General features: G+C 43.1%; 1 protein-coding gene across 4 annotated transcripts in view; it reads right to left on the bottom strand.

Annotated features, from left to right (window-relative positions):
• DYNC1I1 (dynein cytoplasmic 1 intermediate chain 1) overlaps window positions 1-19,486 on the bottom strand; it is a 176,820-nt gene that overhangs the window by 26,226 nt on the left and 131,108 nt on the right. For all 4 annotated transcript variants that reach the window (XM_009641943.2, XM_009641959.2, XM_009641950.2 and 1 more), the window contains 2 exons: window positions 17,116-17,249; window positions 14,323-14,467 (listed from right to left, as the gene is read on the bottom strand). In XM_009641943.2, the coding sequence (XP_009640238.1) occupies window positions 14,323-14,467; window positions 17,116-17,249 (279 nt within the window). The remainder of the gene's footprint in view (window positions 1-14,322; window positions 14,468-17,115; window positions 17,250-19,486) is intronic.

Here is a 19,486-nt window from a genome sequence, read left to right as displayed (position 1 = left end):
TGCTTGAAATAAACTGGCACGCAGGGCCTCCCTGCACGCCTAACTTCTGTCTATAGGACACCTCGGGCCGGTCCCTCTGGAATGCGTCCCCGTTCGTTTTACAAAGGAAACAACGTCGGGGAAGGCCTGCAGCGTGTGGCAGAGCCGTGCGGGGTTGTTTTTTTTTTTTCTGAAAAGCGGAGCGACTGATTGCAATTATTAGGTCGCTTTTCTTCTGTATGCTATTAACTTCGAAGAATAAAGCAATCGCTTCGATCTCGCCAGTTTTGTTTTCAGGCCTCCCGCCCTCTGCGGCGCCTCGTTCCGCGTCGAGGCTGCAAGCGCTGCGGCTCGGCACGTGGACGGGTGTGCGCGCACGCGCCTACCTCTGACCCGCCGTACTCGTGAGTGTTCACGTGGCGTGTTGTTACTGCAGTACTGTACTGCAAATAACTTAGAAATACTCCTGTTCATCGCAGGCATCGCGAAAAACCAAAAGCACCCAGAGATTTAATTACACGCCTTCGTCCTTTGAAAAAATACTGCAGATACAAAGGGATCGGGTCCTGCGGGCCAGTTTTTCCTGTACTTGAATTAATGAAAGACACTTTGCGTGACTGTAGGATAGGGTCCTGAATTTTCATAGCTGGCCCCATGTTTTTTTCCTGCAATTCCTAAGAATAGAAAACACTCTTGTTTTGTGTGACAATAAACTGAAATCAGAGCTTGAGCTTACTGCCTCAAATTTATACAACATTTTTATTTCATTTCCAAAGCTGGAGTTTTGCAAAAGAAAAGGAAAAAAATTACAAGAATATTTTCTTACCTAAACAAGGTCTTGTTCTCCAAACATATGTCTCTGCTTAGTGTATTATCAGTACCAGCGGAGTTGCTTACACGTGTTAACAGAATTACTTACATGCCTGTGCTAAAGCATTTGCAGGGTTGAGGGCCAAATGAAGACTAAGCTTTTGGAGAGGCAGAGGTATTTAATAGGAAATTTCAAGGTGAATCTCATCAGCTGTTAGCCGGGAAGTAGTATTTAAAGTGGGCCATACGGATCCACTATATCTACCTGCCGTATTGTGCATTTTCACTGAAAACATCTAATCCGGGTTCAAACACATCAACCGTCTCAATGCTGGAAAAATGGGCATTGAACACAACAGCACACCCAGGGGAAAGGAAATCTGGTCAACTGCTAGGTGGCTGGCGTTTTTCTTATTCACGGGAAATGTGCGACACGTATAGCACTTTAACATTTAACGTCATGGGAGAAGTAACAAAATTCCACAGAAGTAAGAGGACTATTAAGATATCAATCAATCCAGGGCAGGTTTCAGTCAGCATTTCCTTTTTGTCAACATATCAAAATTTGTTTTGATCTTATCCTGAGTGCGACACTTTTATCCTCTCTTTAGTTCTGCCAGTTTATTTTCCAATTCATGCCTACAGACCAAAGCATTAGAAGGAGAGGTCAGGAGACGCGGTTCTAGTCTGTATCTTGCTGTCCACACGCTGTAGAATCTCTGGCAAATAGCTTTAGCTGATGCGCCTCAGTTTCCCTGCTAGCAGAATGAAAGCACTTTTGGAGTGCTGGTATTTGAGGTGAAAAGCACAGCAGATACGCAGTGTGTATTGCCTTTACTGTAGCAGCGGCAATATTCAGTCAGATAGGAAGTCAGAGGGGAACTCTGGACAATGGGAATAATACGACTTTTGAGAAAGATCTCAGACATGCAAGGAATGACAGACAAATTAATGGAGATGAACAGGGAGTGGAGCACTGTAAGGAAATAAGAAATTGCAGCCATGTGAGCAGCCCAAGCAAAAGGCAAGATCAACTGCAGCGTGGTTGGGAAAACAGGGAGAAATCATTATGGCACCCCCAGGCAGTGGTAGCGGAGCTGCACTCCAGCCTTCACAGTGCCCCCGGCATCTCTGTCCTCCAAGCCTGACCAGCCTCCAGTGGGAAAAAATAAAGTATTCCCCACACTATGTCCTGTTGTCTTGCACCGTTTAACTAGGGAAGGATGCATCAGGTCAGGCTGGAGGTCCCTCTCGCTTAGCATTCTGTCTTTAACAGTAAGAGCGAGTGACCTTTCTTAAAAGCTGACATTTCATCCCGGCCTGATTTTGCCCACTGAGAGCAGTTATGTTGATTTCATTGTGAAGACTCGATTTGTAAGGTTAAGTGTGTATATAAATGTTTGCAGGACTTCCTTACTGTAAGCCTGCTAACTAAGGGCCCAGGCCTGCAGATTCTTTTAATGTAAGGATTTATGAGTAAGGACCAATACCAACCACTTCTAGAAAATGTTGAAATGTGGAACCATGTAAAGGTCACTTTAAAGCAGTTTTAAATTACCAAAACTTCAGACTTACACAATCTATAACTAACATATGGGTATTATTATAAAACAACTGAAATGTAAACTTGATGAGCTTTCATTCTTAAATATCAACCCACTCTGTTATTCAATAGTACAGAAGAAATAGTTTAAAGCGGTATCTTCAGACAAACTTGGGCCAAATCTACTTATTACTGTAAGAGAGAGTTTGGAGTGAAAATGTGGCCCTCCTGAATTGATGGGAGTTTTGCCATTGATTTCAGTAGGACAGGATTTGAGCATTTAGTGGAAAAAGCCAATTCTAAGACACGTGTTTTTGTCTCATTTATTTAAGCGTGTTGTCAAATTCTATTGTCCATCCTCAGTGTTTGCATACAGGCATTGTTTAAAAGAACAATGCAGAGCAAACATTTTAAATACATGGGAGCTGTCTAGGAATTAGCACTTGCCTATGAAATATGAAATTCACCTAAATAAATACTACATATTTATAGAAAAGAAGTCTTTTTTTTTTCCACACATAAATTTGACCAGTCTATTCCACTTCTTATTTGCATAGAAGAATTTTCTTTAATCCAGGAGGCGCCACACATAAAGTAGCTAATTATCCATATAAAGGAATGTATACATATCCACAGGTTTTAACTAGCATCTGACTTCTGAAAAGCCATGGAAAAAGCTACTGGCTTTGCTTGTTTCATGAAAGGAGCGTTTTACCCGTTGGCACAGTTTCTGTGGGTGTCAGCTCCACCTAAAGGTACTTCCCTAGACCGTACCTTCAGCAGTGCAGATGTATGGTGACACCAACATGCTCTGTTGTCTCCCCTTCTTCCTTTCTACTCCATTGTCTTCCATTCTAAAGGCAATACGCCCAGCCTGTACTTCTGGCTCACGCTGTATTAACAACAGCCATGAGTGTTGTGCGGTATTGTAAGTTGATTCAAGCTAATTTGATTTTTCTAGGTGTGCAGTAAATATGACAGATTCATTAGTCCTTGGCTTAGAAACTTTCCTAACAAGCTGATGTGTTTGTTTAGGCTCAAGCTCCGGGTCTTGGGCACTCGGAAGGAGCAGAGCCGGAGCGGTCCTGAGCAGAGTGGCTGCTCTTGTGTCTGGCCCTTGAACAAGCCAGGGAATAGGGAGTTGGAACAAGGCGATCTTTAAGGTCCCTTCCAACCCAAACCATTCTGTGAGTCTATGAATTTGGCCCCTATGGGACCAAATATTGTATAAATAGCCTTTATTCATTAAAAACAAAAAAACTGTACAAAATGGTGTCAAAGGAAGACATGTCTTCCAGCGTAGATAACACATAGGGAAGCAAAACTCTGCTGTCTTTATTTGAAGCAAGGGTGGCCGTGTCACACTGACCAGACGGATGCAAAAGAAACCAGGACAGGGCACAGCTTGTGGGACTTCCATTCAAGTTAGGATCTGAGCTCTCAACACTGTTTTATAGACCTTAGCTGCTAGGCCCAGTCGTCTCCACCTTGAGAGAGACATCCTACTAGTTTGCTGAGTCCAGGCTCATCCTTTCCTTTCTGACCCTGCCACTTAGCCCAGCCAACCCAAAAGATGCAGACAGTATAAGCAAAAAGTAAAAGCTGCTGGGAATTTTGAGGCAAATACTCCTCAAAATCAGCTTTACCCTGTTTTTGACCTTTCCTCCTTCAACAGTCTCCTTCCTGGGTCACCACATGTTAGCTGTTTGGGGTTACTTGCGCATACCTCTTGTGGTGGGAACTAAGTCCTCCGCTGTGTATAAGGCTCTACTACTCTTGTAAGCCTTCATGTTCTCCTTTTATATGGAGTCTAAGAGCCCTGTTTTTTATTCAGACTGATTGATCTCCATGGGAATTTTGCCAGTTCTGGACTGCCATGTTTCTCCCAAATCTGTTTTCTGATAGTTACGATAATTTGGGATAACCCAATAGCTCCTGCTTTAATATTATACTTGTGGGACTTGACTTAGTCCAGGCTATGCTAGCTCTTAAAAGCTACAGCAATCCCAGGAACTGTTACGAGATGCCGTAAATCAGGAGGTGCTAGTTACAGGTACATCCCTGATGGCTCAGCAAAGCCTGTCTGTGTTCTCCCCGAAGGGTATCATTATCCCACAGACCCCGATACTACACAACTCACAACTTACAGACTGCTCCACTTTTTCCAGGACTAGCCAGACCTTCAAGGATGGCAATGGGAAAGCAAAAGGGGGGATGTTTACGCTCTTCAGCTTTAGCCACCCAATGTCACTGGCTAACTGGGGTGCCCTAAATGAGTTACTTGAGTAATAGCTCCTTTACCTGTCTTTAAATTTCTTCTGCCAGTCAGATTCAGTACTGAAACACAGATGAGCCTCTGGGGCTCAATGGACGTTTCATTGGACTATGACCTACGTACGTGTTGTGTCATCTCACTGTCAGATGATTATTAGGTCACTGAATCAAGTCTAAACTGCATTTTTGGGCAAGGGAACAGGCTTCATTTTTAGATTCGGTACCAACAGGGGGGGAAGAAATGAGTGTGGAAATGATCCCTACGCTATTCACAGCCCTGTTTTATTTAAGTACTGTACTGTTACTACACTGATTGGTTTTTGGCATCCTAAAAGTTGCAGACAGTCAAGGCAGAAATCTGGTCACTTTTAGAAATGATTGTTCTCACAGAGATGCTGAAGCTGTTGCCTCTCTTAATTGCCAGTAATAAAAGAAAGTCCAATATTTTTGCATAAACATGTGGGAATTATTATAGATGGAGGAGGGGACAAGGGTGAGACTGAAAGGAAAGGGGCTATGAGAGCAGACCAAGTCTGGAGATAACATGATGATTACATTTTTGTGGTTTTCTTCAAAGTCAAAGTGTCACGGGTGAGCATACAAGAAGGAAGCAAAGGAAAAAAGGTTTGATGATTGGTACAGGCAGTTTTAATGAGAACCGATCTTAATGTCTAATACTGGTGGCATGGAGAAAAAAAATAAAAGAACTTGGGAAGTCAGACATCACCTGACTTTCAGGAGCATCAGAAAATCAGACAGTAGAGCTTTCGGGGTCTGTGGAGGTAGTCTGGAAGCTATACTGACAGATAAACTGCTTCTTTGGTTAATCCTCCTTAACTGTTTTAAGTCCTCTGCAGAGATGCGACACCTTCAGGCTGTGCTGCTAGACTTCAGTTGTTTGCTTTGGTCTTCCAGCTCTCTTCTACCCTGCCTTTCCACTTACTCAATGGAAAAAGACCTTTCTATTTTCTGAAGAAAAAAAAAGCAAGTATGGCATTCCTCTTCACCACTGCATACTAACTGAGGAACTACTTTCAGTGAGTTTGATGTAAATGTGCATTACTTGATGTCTAATGTAAATTTAAATGAACTAGTGATAAGATATCTGCTTGCTACAGATGAACTTTCAAACATCAGAAGGTATGTAAAGCCTTGAAATTCTACAGGACAGGCTTAAGAAAGATTTTATGAAGAAGCTAATACGCAAACTGGGTTATAGTGAGGCACCGGGGAGGTCAGCGTTCCCCAGCTCACTTTTCTCCCCAGTTCCTACTGGCCAGGCTGGTGTATGCTTGTTTCTGCATTTTAGATCATCCAGTTCCATTCCCAGTCTGGAGCCCCTCTTACTCCACACTTGAGAGTTGTGCCTACAGGTTTCCACTGCTTGAGGTTTAATACCTTCTGCTCCACTCGCCCACATCAAACTGGATGTAGTGTGGATGGCAACAGTGGAGAAGCCTGTACAGGTATTTGCCATTTGTTCTGTATTTCCTCAGATTGCTGACTTCATCGCTAAATGTTAATCAAGTTTTCCACCTTTTATTTAAAACATGCTTTAAGCAAGCCAGCACTTCTTCCTATTCTACTAATTATGCATTTCAGTCATGAGATTTCTTTAGAAATACTATCATTTTCTTTTGGAATTTCTACCTACTTCTAAAGATGGCTCAATTTCTTCTTTTAAAAAGCTCAAAACACTATAGAAGGTCTTGTTGTCCCTGCCTAGCAAAGTGATTCACAGTTTCTGTAGCTCATATTCCTGCCTTTATATTACTTATTCCTGGTTTTTTTTCAGAGAAGCGCTTGGGGCACTTGCTGAGAAATATAAGCCAGGTATGGTTTTGCTAGACTGACAAAAGAATCACCATATCCTCATCAGAGGAAACACTAAACGCAGAGTGAAACATTGAAGAAGGGCAGATTTGGTCTTCTGCCTCCAGTTGTCACTCCCTAATTACATCCCACATAGGTGGGATCAGGAAGCAGAGCTGGAGAGCGAGTGGGATGCTTTGGGAGAAGCTGGATCACTGTGCTAGTGCTCACCCGTCATGCAGGAGAGGCAGTGGCACGCCCTTATGTCCTGAGCCTACTCCCGTTGGAGTCAAGGGGACTGGTCTCCCTGCTTCGGGCCTCAAGTTGTTAGAGAGGTAGTTTAGCTCAAATTGCGAGGTGAGGAGGGGAGTGGGATAATGTAGCTGCGGTTTCAGGGGGTTGTTTCCCACCCCTGGGACTCTGACAGGAACATTCAGTGTGAGGCCCCTGAAAATTCAATTTTTCTTTTTAAGAGAAAATGCTGCTTCATCCATGCCCGGCATTGCGTGTGGACTCGGCAAATTACCAGGCTTTCAAGAGACTGCTGCTCCAGTTCCTGCTGCCAGGAAGTGCAGGCAGGAGCATGGGGAGCATTGTAGGACAGCTGACACGGCCTGATGTTACAGCACTGTCTGCTGAACAGCCAAGATTAGTATTTGTAGCTGCTGCCACCAGGATGCCTGCAAAGCTTGCATGGGTCAGCAAGCAATGATTCTGAGGCTAATTATTGTTGAAGAGAACTCCATCTTGTAGGATTTTGCATACAGTTCCTTTTTTTTTACTCATAACAAAAAGTCTTTCACATAGCAGAGAAAGGATGGCTGCGTGAAGCAGGTGGGAGAAAATTTCCATTAGGGAAGAAGTCCTGGGCTTTATATATTGATAATTTTCCTAAAACGTTTCACTATTACACACGAGCCCAATCCTCCAGCGTAATTCTGCAACAGAACAGTCAGTGGGAGGTTTGCATTTTGATTTCAGGGGAAAAGGGAATCATGACTTTGTTTTGTACAGATTACATGAGCTCCTGGAATCCAATTCTGCTTTCCATGTGCAAATAAAGCTTTCACTGGCTACAGCTGGATTTATGGTAGGGTTTTCTGAAATAGAGTTTAGCCTACTGAGTTTTTCAGAACAGCCTCAGTGTTTTAGATGACGGTTTTATTTTTATGTATGTGTGTGCCATTCTTCACAAAGCATTTCACAAAGAAAAAAGCATGGTTCGTGTGAATAAATGAAGTATGTCAGCCAGCTGAAGAATATTTTCCTATCACTTTTCAAATATGGCTGCATCGAAAACCAAAATCATGAGAAACATTTTATGTGAAGAACTTGAGGCTGATTTCAAGCCACCTGACTTCACTTTGGTTTTGCTTTTTAAAATTACCTAGAAAATACCATGATCATCTTTTTGTACAGCTGGATGAGAGCCAGACCTCTGGCTCCAGAGGTAAAGGGCAAAAACTAAAAAAATCCTGTCTGAACAGGCAACTCCACCCTCTTCCCCAAGTCAGCTTGGCCTTTTGACAGAAAGTGAGCTCTGAAGCAAATTCATTCATTGCCTTGCTTTTGGACACAACTCAAAATTCTGAACTCACACCACAGAGAGACCATTTCCATGAAATCCAGCATGCTATTTTATCACCCTTTGTCTTTTCCGATAATCAGATAAAATTAGCATTTGGACAGTGATTAATCAGATTAATCATCTTAATTGCTTTTATTAAAGACAAAAGCCTGCACTGGGAATGCAGTGTTGTCAAAGGAAGGTGATTGCCTAATGAGCAGAGTAGAGAAGGAGCTCCGTGTTGTGATGCAGCAGGGGAGAGGCAGTTGTAGCCAGGTATCCAGAGTAAGAGGGGTTAAATCATCCCCTGAGCTAGATGTCTGAGCCCCACCAAAATCAATGTGAGGGAGGGATTAGTAAAGGATTCTACAGAGAGAAGAAAATAGGGAGAACTGTCCATATTCAGTCCACCTACTCCCAAAATAGACGGAAGTTTTGGTCTCCCTCACAGTACATTGTTTCTTTTCCTCCTTGATGTTATTTCTTACGCCTCCCTAAATGCTGTGGGCCCTTTTGAGATCACCCACCAGGGCACTAGAGAGAGGCAGATTGCATCCAGATTCAGCGCGGTGGTAGGTGCAGAAAGCCAGAGGTCCTGACACCCTTATAGTTTAGTTTGATTTCGCATCTGGTCAGAGCACACCCTGGCTTTCTTCTGCTTGTATCCTAGCTTTTCTGGCTGCAGAATCAAGGTACAGCTGTGTGTGTGGCGTGAGATAAAGAGGCTGATTCCTTCCTGGTAGTGGTTTGGGAGAAGCCAGAATAAGAAGACAGACCCAGGAGCTCAGAAGTGCTGCTACATCTGCCAGTTTAGATACGACCTGAGGCTGTCCAGATGCAAGAAAGCCATCAAAAGGCACAACTGATTATCTGCCAGACTTGGGCTCCTGTATAGTCAGTGGTAGGAAGTAATGGTGGTACCTCCAAGAGATGTCTGATGTATGCACTGCAATTACTTCTTAGTGGCTGCGTAAGAAACCAAAGTATGTAAGCCCTAAATAATAAAGGATCCAGGAGGATCCAACTTCATATGCCATAAGAGCCATCTAAAATGCCTCATGTGTTAATGTGAGAAGACTGAGTATGGCCCAAAGGATTTAGAAAGCTTAGAAATTAACATTAAGAATGAATAGGTTCAAGACTGAAAGTAGTGATGCTTTCTAAATTTCACTAAGTCCAGCTCTCATCAATACTGAAGTGTACGCAAGATCAGGTACATGAGTAACCTCTGCATTTCACCAGTCCATTTCACTGTCGGAGATCAGTCTGATCCTGTTACAGACTGGAGAAGTAGGGCTGGCCCCAAGTGGACAAAACTGGTTTTCATCAGGAAGCGTCAGCACATTAAAATCAAAGCTTTGCTCTGAGAAGATCCTACTTTCAGTGAAACCAGAGTTGTTCATAGGCACAAGATAGAGCTCAGAGCAAAATGGCAAGCTCATCACAGCACTTCCCCCCCTTAGGGGAGACACATGTTCCAGGCCTACTCAGGCAGACCTTTGCAGCATGGCTTGGTGCCCAAACCACGGCCTTACAGGATACTCTCGTGGAGCTCCTACACTCTTCGTAAATAACTGCATATTCACAGGAATAGGAACATCTTCCATAAGGCAGGGGAATGCTATATACCATTAACCGCTAACATCATTGTCTCTCATCTGTGATCCACTCTAATCACCTGCCACCAGACTTCACTAAATCACGTCGTTGACTCCAGCATTTCCAATTACAGTTAAAACAATTTTCATGAGGGAGAATTCACCAAGTTGTAATAGCTCACTAATTTTACTGTCCTTTTATAATGACTACATGTTTGGCTACATTTCTATTTGGATCTTTAACTTCAGGCAATGCTATCTATAACACAAGAGGCTCTCACTCACCCACTTAATGTGATTGAAATTATACTAGAAAAAAAAAATCTGAGCCAGTAACCGGATATCTTGATACATGGTATTTGTAATGTAAAAAATAGTAAGTTCTTAATCTCAAAAAAAGTGATGACCTGACCTTATTATTTTAGTAAACTTTAAAAATTGCCCATTTGTGAGTGCATTGTTTTCTTGGTGACTAGTCCTCACAATCATATAATAATCTGATTCATTCTGCTCCACCATTTTCCATCACAGTAACTTTGGTCTATCAAGTCAATCCTGTCAGATCCTATCAGCCAGGCTTTTGGGGAAGGGGACTAGGAGGGTAGAGGTACCTTTATCTTTAGCAACACCACCACCACTGCGTGCTGCTTTGCATTGTTCTAGTGATAGGCTTCAGTTTGACCTCTGAGGAGACTGTGTTCAACTTCTAGACCAAATTAAAACCAGTGGAGTTTGAAGTTATATACCGATAGGAAGGTATGAAAGTGCAAGGTAAAATAATTTACTCCAAGAGTTGGGAGGACTGGATCATACCAAGATAATCGGCAAAGAGATGGGCATAAGAGATTGAAGGTACAGAAATGCAGGTAAAGGCACATAGCATAGAAATGTGAATTTTTGCTGTTTAAAATGTGGTTTCTCAAAAAGCACAACAGATTGCAGGCTGGAACGATGCAGGACACCAAAAGAGAAGAGCAGCATGTGAAGAACATAAGAAAGAGAAGACAAAGGAGAGGAGCTAGGAAGGAGCTACCACTGATGCACTCGCTAGGAAGGCAAAACTGAGCACGGACGCAGAAGTAGGTAGCCTATCACTGAAGGCACACGTGTCCTCTGGCTCAGTTAGTCCTTGCCAATGGTTATGTGGTGGTCCTACTACCAGTCTGCTCACCTCTGTCCTCCTGATTATGGCACTCACCACCATAACTTAAACATTAGGCAAAGAGGGAGATAAGCACGGATGGGGCTACAGCAACGTTGTTACAGTTATTCCAGTCTCTCTTCTAGTCAACTGCCCATCTGAGCATGACTTAGGTGTAGGTGCAAGAGGAGAAAAACAGTCATTAGCACCTCCCCTCAATGGAAGGATAAGAGATAAAGAAGACAAGTGAAAGATGAAAGAGCTAACAAAATCCAGCTCTCTATCCAGGCCTTTTTTAGCTCCCTCAGCAGCAAGCAAGCCATCTTCTAGACTTTAGCGGAAACTAGCTTATGTTTTGCTCTGCTTTAACAATTCCAAGCTAGCTCCCGTCCCTTGACACAATATCTAAAAATGCGCACTCCAAACAGCAATTGCTGTAATAATAACAATACTTACATTTCATTATTTAACCTCATGCTATTCGTTCATGAGGCTTAGTGCTTAATTAATTAACAACACTTAGCATTTCCACTTAGCACTTTGCCTCTTCAAAGCATCGTACAGACAATACCTAATTAAGGGCAGAGCTCCGCAGACACTTCACATCAGGACTTCCCTTTGACAGCTCTGCGTCCAAGACTTGCTCACATGGTGTAGCATGAATTCAAGTTGAAAGCCCTATTGACTTCATCAGCAACCAGGTAATGCTCTGGCTATCAAGTGACGATCTTTGCAAATTCCTTTTCTTTCCCTGTTGCTTCTGGTTGCTTACTATTCACCCAGGGATCTAATTATTGCCTAATGTGATGGGTGATAATGTGAACCTTGTATTAGTGCTATCTACAAAACCTTCATTCTTCCCTTAGTGAAAACCTTATTCTCAGTCACCTGGTTGAACAGCCTGTGGATAGAAAATGTGTTAACCACAAAAACAGATTATAAAATGTCAAGCCAGAGTTTTTAAGGAAGATGGTGCTTTCAATCCATCAGTCAAATGCCTGCTATGAAAGTGCCTTTCTTGTAAGCACCCCAGGGTGCTACACAACATCAATAGACAATGCAAACACAGGGCTTTTATGGTTCACTTTACAATTGGACATTGACTCCGAACCTGTGAAACAGAAAGGAATTGAATTTCATGACCAAAGAGGATAATGTGCACAGGATTAAGTAGACAACACTGGTAGAAGCAGGAAAGCAATACGGCATTGGATGCTGATAGAGAGATTAAATTTACAAATAAGAAACCAAAGGAATAAAACAATTCTGAGTAAACTCTCATAAACCAGTGATAGCACTCAATGCTTCGTATCAATCCACTATTTTTTCAGAGAATCAAACATGCTGATGGGTTTATTCAAAGCCCACCGATTGACTGCGCCCTGACTATGGGAACTGAACAAAGAGAGCCCTAAATATGTAATAGCTCCAGCCAAGAGAATTATCCAGACAGTATGGAAAGAAACTTCTGCCGGAGTCAAACTGGAAGAAAAAGAGAACATTCATCACAGTTAAAGAACTTGTCTAGTGTCTCAGAGGATGACTTCGCAGGGCAGTGGCTGGCAGTGCCGCAGCCTGGGGCTGCTCCTGCTTAAACCTGCTCCGGAAGAAAGCAAGCGATCCAATACAGCCACGCAGCTTCCAGCTCTCAGTGGTGCTGTAGTGTGTCACGTGCACATCACAGCTCGTATCAGCTGGGTCAAACAGCTTTCTCAGGAAGTTCTTCTTGCCAGATGAGCCACAGCTTGATAGATGTTAGAAATTTGAATGGTTTGGTTCTTTGAAAAGTGGCTGTATTGAACAGAATCTGACCTAACCATTTTGGCACTGAATTCTTCCACAAGGATAACTGTGTACTGCTAACTGCAGTGTCTTTGTGCCCAAAATATGCTGTGGTAGTGTTACTGCTAACTTCTAAAATCCCAGGGGTTTAAATTAGAAAACAAGCCTTATTATACCTTAATATAGTTTCGTTTAAGCTGCAGATGGATGAGATCCTTACTGCCATATTCAACCTCAAGCTGAGGGTCAGATACTCACCCTAGAGTTTTCTGGAATTCAGTACCTGCCTTTCACCTTCCCCCCCAGTCCCCAGAAATTCTTTCCCCCTTACTCAACTTCAACCCTCCAATATTCCCTTGCTGCCAGTTCCCACTCTCCAGGTCTCCCTTATCTCAGACACCAAACAGCTTAGCCAGCCCCAACCAGCTAACACCTGAGGTCTCCGTTGCTTGGTTTTCCTGTAGCCCTTTCTAATGTTTACCACCTCGGACCTGTCCCAGACCCATTGCAGCCTGCCCATGACCTCTCTCCCCTGGACCAATTCTGCATTGGGCAAGGCTGGGTCCACTGATGTATATGGTTGCATGAGAAATCATGCACCTTTCTTGTAACAAGTTTCCTAAAATGTAACGCTCAAGACAAAACTGTCAGCTGTGGTCACTGTTGATCAGGGAAAGATCCCTGTTAATTAGCATGCATGTTGGAGCAGGCCATTAACATGCATTGTGAAGCTACTGTGCAAGTTATTATCTAGGTAACTGTGCCACTGTTTCCAGCACAAGGCTGTCACATGAGCCCTTCTGATCACTCTTGTATTTACATTTGCTGTGCATCTGTCCTAGCATCTCCAAGCCCTGATGTCTTGGAGGAACACACGCTGAGACACTTCCTGACTGGGGTCAGCTTCCAGCACTGGAACTCTGCCAGGTGCAGCTCAAGATGTGAACCAAACGCAGGCATAAAACCACGGTTACAACAAAAGCCTGGCATTTGGGAGGCAGTTCTCTGCTCTGTGTATGGCAAAAGTAACTGTTTAGATGACACGTATAATTTGGATTTTTAGTCCGTCCCACAGTTTGCACTCATGCTGTCATTGCCCTATAGTCATACAGTTCTATGGGGTGTTGGGGTTTCAAAGCTTCACAGGACTGTGTATTAATTTCTGCTGTTCATAGAGCTCTCCCTGTAAGAGGTCAGGGGGACATGGCCATAGAGTAGTCAGCAACTGATCCATGGTGGCCATGAATCTAAGTTCCAGTGTGTATTTCCTCCCTGCTTCCAGCCATCAGTGTCTAATGTCATTGGGACAATTTATACTTTTGGGCTATCACAACCTCCTACAGGAATGACTTTCACAAGTGATACTGATTGCATTAAGTCGTACCAGTGCTTCCCCTGTTGCTACATCAGAAGAAAGTGTTCCTGCTGCTGCACCACCATGGTGCATGGTATCAGCCTTGCAATTTAGCCTGCACAGGGAGTGCTGGATGGATTGTTTGATGACTTGCAGTACAAGACATCAAGACATCCTAATCTCCTTGCCTAGTGAAATTGCTCAGCACTTTTGTTAATACTGAAGTGCAGGCCAGCTGAAGCTACCTTTAAAGGGCAGGGTACACTCCAGGATGAATATGGTTGACACAGTTACACTAGGTATATATTTTACTTATAATTTTATCACTACGCCCATTCTAAGCACAGCCTTTCAATTAATTGATTCTTAGGACTTACTTGATATAGACAATACTGAAATATTTCTGATAATGGCATTTTCACAGGTAGCATTACCCATCCCAATCCAGCTCAGATTTCTCACCTTTGTGGTCCATAACTTGACTGTCCAGTCAAATGATGATGTGACAAAGAGATGGGAAAAGTCAATTGGGCCCACTGCCATGTGACAATTGATTCCTGTGACGGGTCCTTGGTGACCTTCAAAAATTTCACCAATGCCAGCTTTGCTGCAGGAAAAAAAGAAGTTTGCCTTTAGAGAGTGATTTAACATATGGTGATTTAACATCATTTTTCTTTCCTGTTTCCTTTCAAAGTTCCATTTAATCTGTAAATCTCTCTCCTTTCAGTATAGGGCCTTTGCCTGCAGAGGTTTACTGCTGTGGGCACAGTTGATGCTCAGGATCCAGCACAAGGAGACTTTCTCTTACTTCTGAAGACTTGCCTTACTCACTTTTACATACACTGTCTACTACTGTAGCCTGAAATAACAATTTAAAATTATAATTATACTACAGCTTATGCCTCTGAGTAAGCCATTATCACACGGAATAACCATTAAAATAAAAATGCAAATATGTTAATGACTTTTCATGAGCAATTCTTTCTCTCTTAAATATCTAAAATAACTTTCCACAGCAGTCAGTCGAGTCACTAGGAATCAAATCCGTTTTCATAAAAAGTGAAGGAACTGTTCCTGTGATCAGGTATCATACAGTCATTACTTTGAACGAGGGGAGATGTGCACTTCATCAGCCTGAGGCTAGAATAGCTATTAGGAAGGAAAAATACAACACTGTGTAAGAGAGAATGTGTGCAGTTTTCTTCTTCCTGGAAGCAAATGACAGCAGATCAGTTGTCAGTGCTGTCTTGCAGTGTATACAGAATCATGAAATTACCCTTTTAGTTACATTATAGAAAAATTGCCAATGGAGGAAAATACATTAAAAATAGCCACAGCTCTGATGGCTGCAAGCCCTGTGCCAGTCTGAATACAGCATACCCGAAGAGATGAGGAGCTGCGCTGGAGGAAAGTGGTCCCTGATATTGCTAACGTGGTGTCCCCTCGCCTCTCCTGTTGACCACGACGGTGTGGCCTCATTCAGGCTCCCCCGCCAGCCTTCGCAGTACGTGCTGGAGTGGGGGCTGAGTTCTGCAGTGCCTCTGCAGTGCTGGGTACGAAGTGCACCTCTTATTTTATCCCCATCTGTCTGCCAGTAGTCAGATAGCAGGATAAGGGGTGTTCTGGAGCACTGAGAATACCTTGTGTACCTGCTGTGCTTTGACACACCTTTTTCCAGAATAACAGATGGCTTTCCACTGTGCTGGGCTGAAGGACACAGGAGCCTCTGGAAATAAAATGGGCACGATAGCAAAAAGCTCTAGGAAAGACAGGCAGGAGGAGAAAAGGAGTGTATTTGTTGATGGTCAGCAGAAGGTTTGCTAAAAAGGTGGGCTAACAAGAGGCGCTGGCACCTTCCTCCTCTTGTGAGGAACAAACCAGGCATGTCTGAAAGATCAGAAGTGAGAAATGTCCTTGGGCCTGCTTCATTTATCCTAGCAGCCTAAGACTAATTCAAACCATCAGCCGCCACACAGTCTATCAGTATAATGCCTGAATAGACATGATTTTGCAATACTATCAGTGGTCAGGCTAAAATAAAAATGTTATAAAATTTACATTTTATATAACAAATTATATGTAAAACAGTATCTATACAACATTAGGAATATGTAATAGAAGCCTTACAATTTTAAACCAGTGTATCGATGTCTATTTGGTCAACAGAAACACTAAATATAATAAAATACGAATTCAGAGAATACTGCAAACTACTGAAGTGTGGGGGTGAGCTTTAAATCTATCAGTGAAAAAAGTTTGTTCTTTACAAAAGCCTTTCAGGCATCCCAGAAGATGAAACTACTCCAGAAGCTAACAGAGCATGCTAGCATCCTGCAGATTTACAGGGTGCAAAATAAGGAACTTGCAGTATTAAACTACAGCCTGGGTTATGAGAGGAAGGGATATGACCACCGTGTGCGAGAGAGCACAGGGTACCAGTCCTGGGAGCGGGACTAGCACACTGCGGCTATGTCTGTGTTAGCAAATAAAGCAGGCGCCAGCCCAGACTGAGGGCAAAAGGTGTGGTGTGGCTCCTGGCTGTACAACAAAACTCTCTTGCCCTCCTGGAGGGGGTGGGCCTGTCCAAACTGCCCACGGAGAGCCAGGGCCAGCAGGGCTCAGTCTCTAGCCTGGCTGTGCAGACACAGCCTGCAGTGCTGCGTGGGGACACCTGGTGCAGGATGGCTGTGCGCTGCGACACGGGTGCTCTGTTTCTCATGTGCACATGTGCCCAGGGTGGCTTTTCTCTGATATATGCCTGTGGAGACTGGAGATGGAGCTGAGGATGGTAAAAAATAAAGCGGATTACCATCTCTTATGAGTGGTTTAGGCCTGATTACCCTGCAACGAAACTGTTTCCTAGGGCCTGATTCAACCTGCCCAGGCATAGATACCTACATCTCAGCTAGCTCTCTAGACCTCCATCTCACCTCACGGGTAAGAAAGAGGCATTTCTGAGGTCCCAGTCATCTCTTCTGCAGGCAGGTGTCTGAAAAAGGTAAAGGAAATCAAACCGTAAGAGGAGTCGTTGCTCCCCACCAACTACTCAGGGAGCCTGGGGCAACTACCCCAGCATAACAGACTGTAGCACAGATGCTCAAAGTCAGGCGACTCCAGTCCTAGTTGTACAAAGTAGAACAGTACAGACACCATTGATCCATGAGAAAAAACGTGAAACACTCTCCACACACACTTGGCTACCTCATGCCAACACAGACACACAATGTTATTTAAGCATGAAATGCTGAACATCACCTTCCGTGACGACAGGCTGTGTAGACTGTTCCCTCTTCACTGCCAACGACAAAGTTATTGACATCTCCAGTTGGGAAAGCCATTCCTGTAACTGCCACTGGTTTGGATTTATTGTACACCAGCTCCATGCTCTCCTACCAAAACAGATCTTCGTTATTATTCTGCTATCATCCTTTTGTTTGCTGTTAGGTTTTTCCTTTTTTCTAATTAATTTCTAAATGTTACACAGGGTAGCAAGGAGGGGAAGAAGAAATTACTTGACCCAGCCACAGGACTCTGGTTTCTACATAGGACATTGCAAGAAGATGCAATGTCACAAACTAGGATGCACTGCTCCTGCCATCCCTGCCGCTGTCTGTCACACGTTTGAGAGCGGCTGGAAGACACTGGGTGTTGCTACATCATCTTAAATCAGGCAGAGATGACAGGTGAGAATTTAAAATCTAATGGTGCAGAAACTAAAGATAATACCTTAATGGTTACACTTCCCAGCCCCAGGCTCTAATAAAACATGCAATACCCTTCTATTTACAAACATTTTTGAAATCAATTGTTTGTCAGGAAACGCGTGTCATATTGTGTGTACCTGAGGCATTTATCAAACTGTGCCATTTGTCCCTTTGCAGAACAAAATTAAAGAGTTGGGGTCCTGTCATTACCACCATTCTAAGCATGGCTTTTCAGGGATTTTCTGAGGTAACCATAAACATTCCCTGTAGTCTCCACCATCAAACTGCAAACCAGCAAGCATATTTTCTTTTTTCATTTGCTAGCTGTATCTCAAAGTAAGTCAGCATGCCCATTTTTGCTACTGCAAGTACAACTAGCACGAACAGTTTGTGGCCGTTGCAAGATGCGTATGCTTAGAGCAGATTTTGCACAACTTTTTGGTTGTTCAGCCTGAATGGTGTAACCCAAGAATCCACAAAGGGGCTGAATGATTTAGCAATTTTCATTTTTAGCTATTTAAGTGGGTATGTTTTCTATGTTTAAAATGTCTAAGCTGCTATTCTTCTAGGGCCAAAGCCTGTAGCGTTTTTCTCAGAAGGGCTTTTTGCTGTAGCTAAAGAAAGTGGGCATCCCTGTGAGAGGAGATGACTGCAAATCCATAGAGAAATACATTTGCTTGGTTTATACTTTTCTTTGAAATACATTTGGTTCTACTAAAAAGGTGAAACAAGACCTGGAAAATGCATTGGCAGAGCACCTGTGGACCATATATTTCTGTGAAAATCTTCTGGGGTGAGATCATCATTTAGTGTCTCTGGGGAGACGCGGCCAGATACTGTGGTGGACCCTCTCCTCCCAGCGCCCACACCATGGCTGTACATGAGTGCTCTGGATCTGTGTCTTTGGAAAGTTTCAGACTGACACACATCAGCAACACTCTACTCCTCCCAGTTTAAAGCTATGGCATCTAGCTTGACGTCAAATCCTGTGCCTTTCTTTTCTACATCACCGTGAGCCATGCGCCAAACTTCAGCGTAATGTGGGGTGTGTTCCCAACCTTGTTGAAAGCCAGTTTTGGAGCAGGAAATTCCATCCGAGTGATGAAGTACTGGAACTGAGATGTTCACAAATCTCTGCTTCGAAATGTGGTATTCCAGTAAGTGAATACATAGGAGTGGGATTTATCTTCTCAATGTTTAAGTGAGAAACTGGGGAAGGGATGCAGGTGCCTAAACATAGATGTCTGGGCCATTTTAGTTGCTTCCACTTCTATTCCAGAAGGGTATTGGTTTCTCATAGTCCCAGGACACAACTACCAGACCCATATTGTTGCCTTAGATAACACGAGCAATGTGATCTAACTTTGAAGTTGCCCTCACTTTGAGTAGGGGGGTAGATGGGATGACTTCCAGAAGCCCCTTCCATCTTAAGATTTGACCATTCTGTACCCCAGGGTGGGTATCTGAAATGGTATTTCACACTGTGGTGGAATGAGTCAGCCTCCAGAAGTGCCCAGTTCTCTCTCTACATTAACTGTAAAGGGAACTCAAATTACTAGCTTAGACTTGACACAGACCTAACTTCTAGATGGCTATGGTTAGGATAGAGGAGTCCCACCTCTTGTGTCAACACTGAAAAGCAAATAATTTGATAGTAATTGCACATTAATGGGTGATTAATGGAATCATTAAGAGGAGTTTCTACACAGCATTTTGAAACAAGATCAGATCCCACGATGCTTAGTAAAAATTATATTAAATTATATTTTCTCTAAAAAATTATGTATAAAAAATGAGTGACATGTTGGAATAGAAAATGTACTACTCCAGAAGATAACACTTAAAAGATGCTTTCCATAGACCTTTTTCAGCATAAGATTCTTTGTTTAGTTTCCATTATTATAATCACTAGTGGTTTGGAC

This window comes from Egretta garzetta, unplaced genomic scaffold (assembly GCF_000687185.1).
Source record: "Egretta garzetta isolate BGI_Z169 unplaced genomic scaffold, ASM68718v1 scaffold30, whole genome shotgun sequence".
Lineage (NCBI taxonomy): Eukaryota > Metazoa > Chordata > Aves > Pelecaniformes > Ardeidae > Egretta > Egretta garzetta.
Note: the sequence above shows the minus strand (reverse complement) of the source record. Positions and strands in the feature narration are given on the sequence as shown.